This window comes from Rutilus rutilus (genome assembly GCF_951802725.1).
Source record: "Rutilus rutilus genome assembly, chromosome: 18".
In the NCBI taxonomy this organism is placed as follows: Eukaryota; Metazoa; Chordata; class Actinopteri; order Cypriniformes; family Leuciscidae; genus Rutilus; species Rutilus rutilus.
In genome coordinates this window covers 8430136-8443458 of record NC_140231.1, presented here as the reverse complement: position 1 = coordinate 8443458, position 13323 = coordinate 8430136, and the positions used below count along the sequence as shown (strand labels likewise).

Genomic DNA, 13323 nt, shown 5'->3' with positions numbered 1-13323 from the left:
CCAATTGTTGGTATGGGATTATTAGTTCTGCTCTGTTTACCATGTATCTTGAGGTACATTTCAAGCTCAGTACAAAGACTGATTAGAGCAGGGACAGCCAAAACAATGACATCAGTACAAGCAGTAAAAATAACTATGCGTTCAGCTACTGATGAGCAGCAGTATGACTATGACAGCGACGAGATTTACACAGAGATGTGATAAATTCCTTTTTGCCTTTCTGGAACAATGAACGGGTTTTCCTAAACTTTGATTGTTTAGGTTTTGATATCATTGATTGACTGTACTATTTACTATTCTTTTATTAATGTTATTTATCTTTTTTTTTTTTCATTTTAAGCCATCTTAATTTTTCTACAAGACTCAAGTAAAATGATCAGGTATATGAAAGTCAGTAATGAGGAGTGTAACTGTGATGTAAAGACTTGAAGTGATTGTATTCTTGGGGATTCAATAGTAAAATGGGTTTGATTGATTTTAGAAAATAGAAATGAATTTTTATTATTTTATTGGTTATCAGAGAATGATAAACAGGGGGGAGATGTTAATGAAAAATTCATTGTTCTTGTGTCCATTCATTTAAACTTGTTGATTTCATTTGAGTGTGTGTAAAAGCATCTGACCATATATATTTCTGTGAGGGTTTTCTAACAGCTGAAGAAGGGACAGGAAGACAGGGTGATAAAACTTACACCTGAGCACGAGAAAGGATCCAGCCAGGAGAATACAGGGGTCGTTTAACAATAAACAAGGGGTCCCATGCCATCCCCTTAGGGGATAAAGAACAGCAGGAGGTCATCTAGATTGTAAATGAAGGCCTTTTGGCTTCACAGGGACAAAGAACAGCATGACCTGCCCAGGGGGGGTAGAACCAGTCCGAACCAGCAGGAGATAGGGGGTATCTTTCCGGAAATTTACAAGAAACCTGGAAGGAGGAGTTCTTTTGCCGAGAAACTGTATAAGATCTGTATGTTTTATTATGTCTATTAGGCTTTCTGTTTCACATCTGGGTGGCTGCGGTTGCGAAAAGATTCCTCAAAGAATAAAAAGCCTTTTCTTCTTTATTACAATTTTGCCTTTTGAGTGTTCCTTAACCCTGTGATGCTGTTTTTCCCAGTGAGATAAAAATTGCTATTACAGCCATCATGATCAGTTCAATATATTGTAGATTCGCTAATGTTGATCCAGGACCATCATGATCAGTTCAATATAGGGTAGATTCACTAATGTTGATCCAGGACCATCATGATCAGTTCAATATAGGGTAGATTCACTAATGTTGATCCAGGACCATCATGATCAGTTCAATATGGGGTAGATTCACTAATGTTGATCCAGGACCATCATGACCATTTCAATATGGGGTAGATTCACTAATGTTGATCCGGGACCATCATGACCATTTCAATATGGGGTAGATTCGCTAATGTTGATCCAGGACCATCATGACCATTTCAATATGGGGTAGATTCACAATCAGTTCAATATGCGGTAGATGCACTCATCTAGATTCAGGACCATCATTTATTCGGAACCAATGAATCACCAATCCATTTACATTCATGTGGAGGGCTTTAAAATGTTTTAAAATGTAATCTTTCAACTTATCAGCTCTTTGTTAGTGTTTCTTCATTTAAAGTTAGTAAATGTGTTTGGGGATGCTGATTGAAAATGAATTAACTAAGTATCATTTTTGTGTGTAAACATTTCAGAAATGTTCCATGATGGAGGAGTTTATCAAAAAGTCTGTGGAAAATGAAGAAAGGAGAAAAATAAGACAGAAAAACATTAAACTCAAGGTGCATGTTCTTAAACCAGATGATCAAGAAGAGACCTTTATCACAGAAATAATAAACAAAGAGCACACAAAATCATTCAGGACCACAAATTGCTCTAGTTTAAAAGATAAAAGAAGAGGATATTATATTTTCCATTGCAGAAGATCTGGAAATGTATATGAAAGAAGTCACAGAGCTGTTGGGTGTAAAGCATACCTCTCTTTTAAAGTAAAAAATGATTGGAAAGGACACAAAGTTGTTGTGCAGAGAATATTTGACCAGCACAATGGACATGATGTTTCTGTAGAACATGGTCATTTTCAGCAGATTCACCCTCAGCTGGTGGATGAGATCAAGAAGTGGATCACATTAGGCGTAAAACCAGATGTCATCCTCCTTCAAGCTCATGAGTGGGCAAAAGCTCATGGAGAAGTTAATTATCATTCCAGAGAATACTTTGTTACACCAGAAGACATACATAATATCCGTACCTGTATGCTTCGAGGGAAACATCTTGATAAAGATGATTGTAAGAGTACAGAGAAACTATTAGCTGGTCCTTTAAAAGATAATGTTGTATTTTATCAGCCACTGGCCTGGGTAAGGATCAGGACCTTATAATTGTTCTCCAAACGGAGTGCATGAGAAAAGACTTACAGGACCATGGGAGTAACATTGTGTTTTTTGATGCCACACACTGTGTGAATCAATATTCCTTTCCACTTTTTACACTGCTTGTGAGAGATGACCATGGTCATGGAGTTCCTGTTGCATACATAATAACAAGCAGTGAGACGCAAGAAACCCTTAAGCTTGCACTTCAGAGGCTACGCCCTTTGTTCCCTAAGCCACCAAGGTATTTTATTAAGGAACTGATCTATTGGGGGATCCACTGCTGGAATGGATACAGCAGTGCTGAACAAGTTAACCTACTTTTCTTTTTCTTTAAAGGTGCTTCATGGTTGACAAAGACATGAGTGAAATAAATGCTTTGAATGACGTTTTCCCTGAGTCTGATGTTCTTCTTTGCTGGTACCATGTACTCCAAGTAAGAAGTTTTTTTTTCCCCTTAAATTTAATGATTCATAATTTAATGATAATTGCCTAATCCATTACATATGTCCTTCACAGGCCGTTGTTCGGTGGTTGATGAAGTCAGATTCCGGTGTTAGTGGGCCACAGCATTCAAGTATCCAGAAAGAAATTATTGATTACTTCAAAAAAATTAAAGCTTGTCCTATGGTATTTGAATTTGAACTTGAATTTGTAATGGTTATACTGTATTATTGTAATATGTACATAATGTATATTTTTTTTATAATTTTAATGCTTAATTTTTTCACCCAAAAACTATTTTTTTTTGTCATCATTTACTTACCCTCATGTTGTTCCAAACCTGTATGAGTTTCTTTCATCTGTTGAACACAAAAGAAGATATTTTGAAGAATGTTGGTAATTAAACAATTGATGAACCCTATTGACTTTCATAGTAGAAGAAAAAAAATACCAAGAAAGTCAATGGGTGTTGTCAACTGTCTGGTTACCAACATTCTTTAAAATATTTTATTTTGTGTTCAACAGAAGAAAGAAACTCATACAGGTTTGGAACAACACAAGGGTGAGTAAAACAAGTCAGCATTTTAATTTTTTCTGTGAATTATCCCTTTCAGAAAGTCAGAAATGTTTGAATTTATACCATTTGCACCTTACATTTTTTGACCAAGAGGGTTTTTTCACTATACATTGTGTACTTTTCCATTCATGTTCCATTCATCCAATGTTTTTTAAAAAACACAGAAAATGCAAAATACTATAGATATTATACAATCCTATAGATATTTTATCTTGTATATTATTAAACTTTTATGTTGTTGCCTTTTTTGCTTGTAGACTCACAATACCTCTTTTTGTTAATTGCAGAAGGCTGACTTTGACAGAGTGGCAAAACAATTCCTAAAGGAATTTTCTCACTACAAAGAGCTTTGCAATTATTTCCAGAGGTACTGGGAACCAATAAGTCATAGATGGGCTGATTATGGACGTTGTTATAACCATGGGAATTCAGAGACCAACAATTTGATAGAAAGGTAGGTTCCACTTTATTTTGATAGTCCACTTAAGACATTCTTCTAACTATAAGTAACTTTGCAACTACATGTCAACTAACTCTCATTAGAGTATTAGTATACTGTAGTAGACTGTCAGTAGACTGTCAGGTTATGGTTAGGTGTTAGGGTTCGGATTAGTAGAATAAATTGACTTGTAGTTGCCAAGTTACTTATAGTCAGAAGAATTGCTGTTGGGGGACCATCAAAATAAAGTGTTAGCAGATATTAAGCATACAGTGTACTAATACTCTAATGACGGTTAGTTGACATGTTGCAAAGTTACTTATTGTTAGTAGAATGTCTAAAGTGGACTATCTAAATAACGTATTACCGAAAGGTAAAATGAGACCCTAGTGAATTTAAATTGATTTCTGCTTTACAGCCTTTAATATCATTCACTGTTGTTGCAACTTTTCCACATATAATTATGATCTTGTTTTGGCATTATAAATAGTTTTTCATTTATTCAGGTTCTTCCATCGACTGAAATACCAATTCTTATCTGGGATAAGAAATCGACGTTTGGATGACTTGCTTGACGTCCTTCTTTGCAAGACAGAGACTTACTTTCAGGTGATAAAACACTTGCAATCAGCAGGAAGAATGGCAAACTGTGTTGCCATGAAGTTGGAGGAAACATTTAACAAAGCAACTAGAATGATGGAAAAAGGCTGGATTGACCACATTACAAGAGAATCATTGGAAATATATGTGTATAATGTGCCATCCGAACAAGACTCCTCACTTTCCTACAGAACCTGCCCAGCAGAGTGTTTCTGCAGTTGCCCTGTGGGTTTGAAAGGTGAAGTATGCAAACATTTGGTGTTGCTAGATATACTCAAAGATAAGGATGATGCATTCCCTGAACTTGCTCTTCAGCTGGAAGCTCATGCAAGAGCTGTACAAGACAAAGGTCACTTCAGTGTCTGTTCAGAAGTGAAGATGGAAATCGACGTGGAAAGCCTTTGTGGGAGAGGAACATATCATACAGATTTGGAAACCTATTCTTGTACCTGTTGCACATTCTCATATCATGGCATATGTCCCTGCCTTATATTAGCACAACAGTTGTTTGGCATGACCATTAATGAAAAAACGTGCTGTTCTGTGAATCAATCTGACAATGCTGATGTGTATTTTGAGAAACAAGACACAAGTTCAGACTTCCGGAGACTAGAAGATGTTCTTGAAATTGTCAAAAGATGGCAGACTGTTCCAGAGAACATCAAAAGCCAAATAAATGATCTCTATATTAACGTGCAACAAGAAGACAGAAGTCTTTTGTCAAAAAGGCATTGTACCAATGACACTTCAAGGAAGATACAGCCACTCTTCCCATGCAATGCAAAAAACAGAAAAAAGACTTCCAAGGTTTCCAAGAAAACCTGCATTTCTGACACAAATTCAGGAGGATTTAAAAGAAGAAAGAGACAACCCAAAAAAAGTAAGAAAATGAAAGAAAATGTGAATACAGGATTGGGTGCAGAATATCTTGTATGAAATTTTGGGATCAAATGAAAAGCTGATATTAGTGTGGCCAAATGTTTTGTTTAACTTGATGTTAATTTCAAAACAATACTGTTTTCGGAAGAATCTGCAAAGCTGTTTTCAATGTAATGTATTTTGTGTGCTAAAAAGAGATTCCGTAAATGTACATTTTAAATTTTAGATCTATTATTAATTATTACCGTTACAGTACCATTGCAATGTGGCTAGATGACATGTGGTATGTTTCTGTTTGTGTTCATAAGAAGGATTCATACGCCATTCATCAAATAAAACATTTTTAATTATTCCACATATTAAAGATGTAAGAAGCTTATTTTACACTGAGCATATTGATATCACAAAATTATTAATATAACACAAATATAAGGGTATTTTACAGAAATAAAAGGCCCCTGATTCAATAAGTTGGGAACATTTTGAAGAGATGAACCATCTGTATAAACAAAATATCAAACATTGACATTTCACATACAGTTTGGTGCTGCGTTGTTCTGCTTTCATTTTAGACTCTCTGAGATGAAACCTAACACTCCATCCAATGCCTGTGGACCAAATGTGTGGGTTAATAAACTGAAAGCTGATCTAGAATCCAGGCTTGATTGCAAGTTGGCACGCACACTAGCCAGAGTTGTCCTTTAATGAAAAGAAAAAAATGAAACAGTTAATAAAATTACATCAAATATCAGCAATACAGTAGCTCTGCATTAAGAAAATGTACTGTACCTGGTTACTTCTGCATTGTGGTCACTTATGTCTTTACGTACCAACTTTGGACTGACATTTTGACAAAGGCTTTTAGTTAGACCAGTGGCTAGGTCTGAAGCCTCTCCCTCTGTTAATGCACTAAAAATGCTTGTCTTAGTCTTCATTTTCTTGGGAAGATTGAGGACTAATTCAGGCAGATTTTTTTTGCGCCCCATAAGAAAAATGAACAGTAGTGCATTAGAACTAAAATAAAACTAATAGAGAGATGAAAACAAATATAAAACACAACTGATAACTTAATATATCGACCTTATCAATTTAAAAATGAACTTACTCCTAGCAGATCTCTGAAAACATTAGAGGACATATTCTCCCCTTCTATTCTGCGCTGAATTTCTTCTTTTGTGACAACATACGGGGACTTTCTCTGACCAGTGAGGGCTAAGCGTCCAAAAACTTTGATGCCTTTAATGTTGTCTGTGGGGTTATTCAAAGGACAATCTCCACTGTCTCTTGCCTCTATTTCCTCATTTTCAAAACCTGCATCCTTGCCAGTGTCAAAGGTTTGTGGCTGTCTTTCTTCCTTGCTGTCTTGCTTTTTTTCCCTGTCTGATGCATCACTTGCCTTTCTTTTTTTACCCTTTGATTGTTTTGTTTTTACTTCCACTTTTTCTGTTTTGTGAGTTTCCCTTTTCTCTTCTTCCTCTTGTTTCTTCTCATCATCTGGAGGTCTTGTTCTTTCCTCTGTCTGCTTACTTTCTCCTTTTTGTAGATGTTCGAAGATATTGTTTCCTTCACCTGCTATTTGAAGCATCAGCATAAACAGCAATGCCATTCTAATCTCAGGAGGACTAATTATTACATCTATAGAAAACATTAAAATGGGTGTACAACTAAACTTGTACTGGGATACATCATCCTCTATACCTCTACAATGGACAACAGTTCTGAAGTCATACATTATAAGGAACAGACCCAAACATATTATTAACTAATAACATTCCCCTCTTGCTTCAGCGAAACATACACTTGTAACTTTCTGAGGCTTTCTGAGTCTAAATGCATAATTGCATTTTTTTCCTAAGACAAGAGCTATGATCTAAAAACATACCATGCACTCAAAATTTTTAATGAAAAAAAGTGCATCACCAGAGGTCAAATACCTTCAGTAGTTGAAGCACTATTAGAGTATTAAAAAGACTGTTCCAAAAACAAACTGTACAGCACTGCATAACATGCATATAAACATACCCTTATTCAAACTGCCCATTTCATTTTAAAAATATCCTTAAATTTGCTTTGAAATATAGTATGTAACATTATATACTTGTTTTGATTTTTGTGGGAGTTTCACTGCAGTTTGCACAACTTGCTTTTTTAGCCAGCACATTTTATACAGTGTGTTGAATAGCTGTTTGTTCTTGGAATTTACTTACAAATTACACAGATGCCACATGGTGTTCGCTGACATCTCAAATGGCTGTGTGCACCGCATTCCTGACAGCACACCTAAAAGTGAAACAATGCTTGTTTTTTTGTAATTAATTACAATATTAAACAGATTATTCCATTTACCTTCTCTTTCATCAGGACACTCCAGCACACTGTGCACTTTACACCTCTATCTGCAGGCGGAAAAAATATGATCATATATATATATATATATATATATATGCAAATCATATATTAAGAATCAAATGAGTAGTTTTGTCTTGGCCATGAGATATTCATTTAACCATGAGTAGTGACATTCTTATTGTCACGAGTTGGCAAGGAAGAGGAGAAGCAAGGATCCAAAACCGTTCGGTCTGTGCAGCGCTGCTTCACTTTGAACATATAATGTAGACATGATCTTGTGGTCATGACATATCACATTCCCACTAATTAATATTAATTAAATAACCCTTGCTGCTGTCGCTTCTCGCCACTGGCTTACTCACTGTAAAGCTGCTTTGACACAATGTGCATTGTAAAAAGCGCTATACAAATAAAGGTGACTTGACTTGATCTAATAACTCATGGTCACGACCAAACTAAGTGAACTGAACATGTCCCCCCAAATGTATAATTTGTATGTTTTGCTTTAGTTTTTATGAAAGGGAGCACCTAAAGAGGAGAACAGAATGTTGCAGAACTGTGCCCTTAGCTGGGGTATATCCACTGAGGCATATCCATCCACGAAATCTTTTCCCTCAAGCAGGGCCTGAGCAAACTAAATATATATCAATTTTAATGTGAATTTTAAATACTTTATCAGAATGCATAAAAATAAAAGTACTGTACATCGACAGATTTTAGAAAATGAGAAAAAAAATACCATTAGCACATGGACCCCACAAGAATGTCCATCCTCTTGTCGTGGGTGGGGCACATCATTCCATGTCCATTTCAGGGCACATCCTTTAGCTTTGGCAAAAGAACTGAAAAAATAAAGCTTAATTATTAGGTATTTGTTCTGAATGTAGTGCTGATACAGTATGTTGTTGTTTTTTCATATGCTTGGTCATTTAAGGTAATGTTTCACTATAATAAAATCCATTAGCAGAATAATTTTGTTGTGTAGCAAGACTCTAAACACAACACACTTTGGCAAGTATCAAGTATTAACTAAATGAAAGTAGACTGTGGACGGGGGTATTTTTCATAAATATCTGGTCAGGACGTGTCTCAGTTTTTTTGCGGTGTCACTTTTAAGTCATGACTTTTAAATGTTAGAAATTTGTACAATTAATTAAAGGTGAAGTGTGTATTCAGTTTATTGATCACTGACAACCCATTCATGGGTTTACCTCCCCAAAAGTTTAAATATTGAGCTTCCCAGGCACTATACCCATCTCTATAACATCTCTATAACTCAAGAAGTTATAGACCTTAGTCAGGGTAGTGACATTTTTTTGGTGTTGCATTTTTATGTATGTATGTATGTGTGCCTGTCAAAAGTTAAAAAATATTATAACTTTTTAATTTTTTAAGTTTCTTCTGCTCACCAAGGCTGCATTTATGTAAGAACAATAATGTCGTGAAATATTATGTCAATTTAAAATAATAGTTTTCTATAGTAATACAGTTAAAAAGGTCATTTATTCCTGTGATGCAAGGCTGATTTTTAAGCATCATTAAATATTGTTATGAGACAGTAAAGGCATCATTTTCAAAACCATGCACTTTGAAATCCGTTTTCAAAAGCTTATGTTTTCAGGCTCCCAAAACGCTGTTGTCGTAACTGAACGGACAAATGGACCAAATGATTACAGCCTTGAAATAAAGGGATACTATCAAAATCTTAAAATTATTTATTGTTAATACTACCTCCAATTCTTCAGAATCCAATTTTTCTTGCCATTGGTTTCACCAAATGGATCCATGTATGTGACTTCTTGTTTTGTGAGGTCACAGAACTACAAAATAAGATCAGAAAATTAGGAGATTAAAAATTAGAAAAGAAGATTAAAAGAATCATCTAATACCAATCCTATAATATCCTATAAAAACTGTTATAATTATAATATATATTAGAGTTTGCACAAGGTAACAGTCAATTGTAAGAAATGTAAGAAATTGTTTAGTCTGGTATGGTTTCCTACTGAACCAAGCCTGGCGTTCAGAACGTTATGATTTGGCCTATACTTACAAAAAGGGTCCAGTGATTTTCATTTTCCAGGAGGGCACCAATAACTTTAGCATAGGTTTTAAATAGGTCTTTCTGGAAAGATCTAATTATTAATTTAATCAAAAGAAACCAGTTTTATGTGGAACATCATGTGTGCTTTTTTAAAAGGGGCTCTAGGAAGTGAAGGGGCTCTGTGGCCATGAAGTGAACTCCAGCCAGCAACTTATTGCTTGTGCTTGCGGTCATGCACGCAATCCATAGTGATTCGAGCAAGCCTTGGCCAAAACAGTATAGCCCCTTTAAAATAATATAAGGCTGAAGGTTGTAACTTTTTCAAAGTTAAAACATTCTCCTTTTGTAGCCGAATATGCAGACAATTTAGTATGCAAACTAGCTGTGTGTTGATTCTGATGTAAACAATTGCATAAACATTATTGTAAAATAGTAATATTCACAAATAAATGGAATATGGTCAAAGACAAGATGCTTTTGCCCATAATGTTTAATAGTGCAGCTTCCATATTTCTATTTTGCACTCCATATCAGGGTGAACCTGTCACGGAATAGATGATCATGAGACGAGGATACAGATGCAGAGGAAATTTATTGATGACATGCAGACAGGGTAACAAACTCAAAAACTCAGAGACTCCAGGAACAAGAAACTCAGACAACGAACCAGCACAAGACTACAAACACAAGGAGGCTAAATAGGGGAACAAACAAAGGAGGGTAACGAGACAGACAGGTGGGACAAATAAACCAATAATCAGATAACAAGATGGGAGGGGCTATAATAGACACGAGCACATGGCCCAAAATAACAAAACACCCATGTGCAGCACAAGACAGGACAGTCATTGCTAAATTCAGACTGTACTGTATGTCATTGCTATGAACATTTAGTGCCTCAGTGCTAGGTAAGCACTGTATCTGCAGTGCACAGCATAAATGAGTAAATCCCCTCTGAACAAATACAAAAGATGTATTTTCTTAATGACCGCTAATTTAACTTGAAATGTATTAAACATATGCTTTCTAAAAATAGAGAAATATATGTTATTAATATCCGTAAAATAGGAAAATTAGCCAATTTTGTGCAGAAATGAGTACACCCTAGATTTAATTCCACAAATGTATAATATAGTAGTACTTAGTATGTCTTCCTTAATTTTAAGTAAACTGCTCAGACACTTTTTGGAACAGAGTGAACAAGTTCATGACAAATTATCACATATCTCCTGTTGAACTCCTGGATGATGACCTCCTTAAATGCTCTGATCTTTAATGAGGAGTGTTGCTCAACTTGTCTCTACAAAATCCCTCACAGGTGCTCAAGTGTGTTAAGATTGGGTGAAATACATGTCCACAGAAGGTTTTCACCTGTTACGTCATTGTCATGTTGAAAAAATTCCCAACAACGCAGGGAATAAGCAATGAGGAGAGGGTAGCATCTTATGTTTCAAGCTTTTGTATTACATCACACTGAGAAGTGTGATTTCATGATAGCATTGATAAAGCACAACTCCCTCACACCTTCAGAACTCATGCATCACTATATAAGAGCTTTAATACCACTGAACTTCACTGTGGGAACCAGGCACTTCTCACTGTACTCCTCCAGCAACAGCATAATATTTTGGATGCTGTTAGATTCAAAATCATTGACTTGGTCTCATGAGACCTGAATAAGGATTCACAGAAGTCTATGTTTTGTAAATATGGTCCTTGGAAAAGGCTAATAACTTTATTGTGTTTTAGCTACAGTAAGTCCAGTGTTGACAATAACCATGCATGTAACTTCTGCAGGCTGCATCTAACTCTGTGAGATAAAGACTCACTCTTTTCATAGCTTTTGTTGGCTCTGAAACACTCGCTTTGTATTTATCCTTACAAAGTCTCCTGAGTCTTTCCCAAGTGGAACCATTGTTGTCAGAATTACTGTAATACTGAGAATGATTCAGTGGGCTATATAACACTTTTAATTGTCAAGAAATGACTTCTCTTTAAATGTTTTGGTTCAACATATGTTCAACATACTTAATAAAAAATTGCCTTAAACTGACACCAGAATTTTTATTATTATTATTTTTTTCAGAAGTAACTTTCAGGAGGGTGTACTTATTTTTGCAACACAACATTGTATCACTTTGATAAGAAAATCTTATTTTCCTGAACAATGTTGTCATGCTTCTTTGGTAATTGATCAAGCAGACTTCCTGGAACATTATATATCCAAAGAACCCTAATATGTCTTCCAAGTAAAGAGTAATTGCTGAATTTGTTAAGTTTATACTTATTTATGCTATGCAATGTATGTCTTCACAAGTCCTGGACATTTTCACTTTTGCTCAATTTTTGTGTGTGAAAACTATCTGTTGCTAGTCCATGCTAGAGTAACATTAGAATCTGCAGCTTTAATATTTAGAATGGCAAATGTCTTTGATTGCATTTTTTATGTTAGATAATATATTCTTGAGGATGTAAATATTATTTACTGCACCTTGCAGAAGTAGTGGCTTTTAACCCTCTGTGATCCAGACAGAATCTTAGTCATGGATTGTGTACAAATATTGTACACATCCTTGAATTTCTTAAGGAGAAAAGGAAAAGCCGATAAATACATACATACATATATATATATATATATATATATATATATATATATATATATATATATACATACAGACATACATTATATATTGCATACCTTGCAGGTGATACTCATGAGAGCATCCATTACCTATTGATAATAACTTTAGTTAGAACCTGAAGAAAATCATAAAATTCTGAAATACAACTGCAATTAATAAATACACTTATAGCTCACCACATCTGGTATGTAGCCTGGCTCATACAGTGCTTTTAAATGGGCAGCTGAAATGCTATTTGGCCCAACACAGCCCACTAAGGAATCCCAAGGTTGTATATCTGTAAATAGGGTATGTACATAAAAGTCATTAGCACAAATTTTAAAGGGTATGTGTGTATATTTGATACGGAATGTGCAAACTTACTAGTCATGTTGAATCATACGTTGAAAGCTGGAAAACAAGAATGTCACAGTTCATTAGGAAGCATTTCTGTAAACAATTTAAAGGGGCTGTAAGAATATGTAAGAATTTTCATATATTAATCACTTTTTTATTGCCAATACTATGATGCTTAAAAAACGAGACCTTCCCTGACTTCCTAGGTTGTCTGTGTAAGCATGTAGAATAACAAGGGTTAGTGAATTCCACATATAGCCCCTTCAAGAATAAAATAGAAATGTGGGTTAAGCTAAGTAATTATATAAATGAAGGCAAACGTATCAAACTTTTTTTTTTACCAGACACTGTAAAATGTGACTACAGTGCAGGGTGCAGCATAGCTAAGTTATTTATCCTTAAACTAAGTATTAAGATTTACAGTTACAATTACAGTAGCACTGCCTACAATACAAAATAGTAGATTTAGATTTAATCCAACACTGTAATAAGTAATAAAACTTTTCAAGATTTCAAGTAACTTATAATTTGACCGTAACTACAGTAGAAATGTTGGAGAATTTGCTAATTTATGGGAATCATGATATATTGAATCATCATATACATGATGGTCCTGGATCAAC

The 13323-nt window shown here is 35.0% G+C and overlaps 1 protein-coding gene across 1 annotated transcript; it reads left to right on the top strand.

Annotated features, from left to right (window-relative positions):
- The first annotated feature begins 2072 nt into the window (after positions 1-2072).
- Positions 2073-5677, top strand: LOC311276699 (uncharacterized protein). The gene is made up of 5 exons (XM_084386544.1): positions 2073-2634; positions 2730-2826; positions 2910-3020; positions 3699-3865; positions 4357-5677. Exons 1-5 carry the CDS (start codon positions 2420-2422, stop codon positions 5384-5386), a joined length of 1620 nt encoding a protein of 539 aa, XP_084242670.1. The 5' UTR covers positions 2073-2419; the 3' UTR covers positions 5387-5677.
- Positions 5678-13323: the final 7646 nt, after the last annotated feature.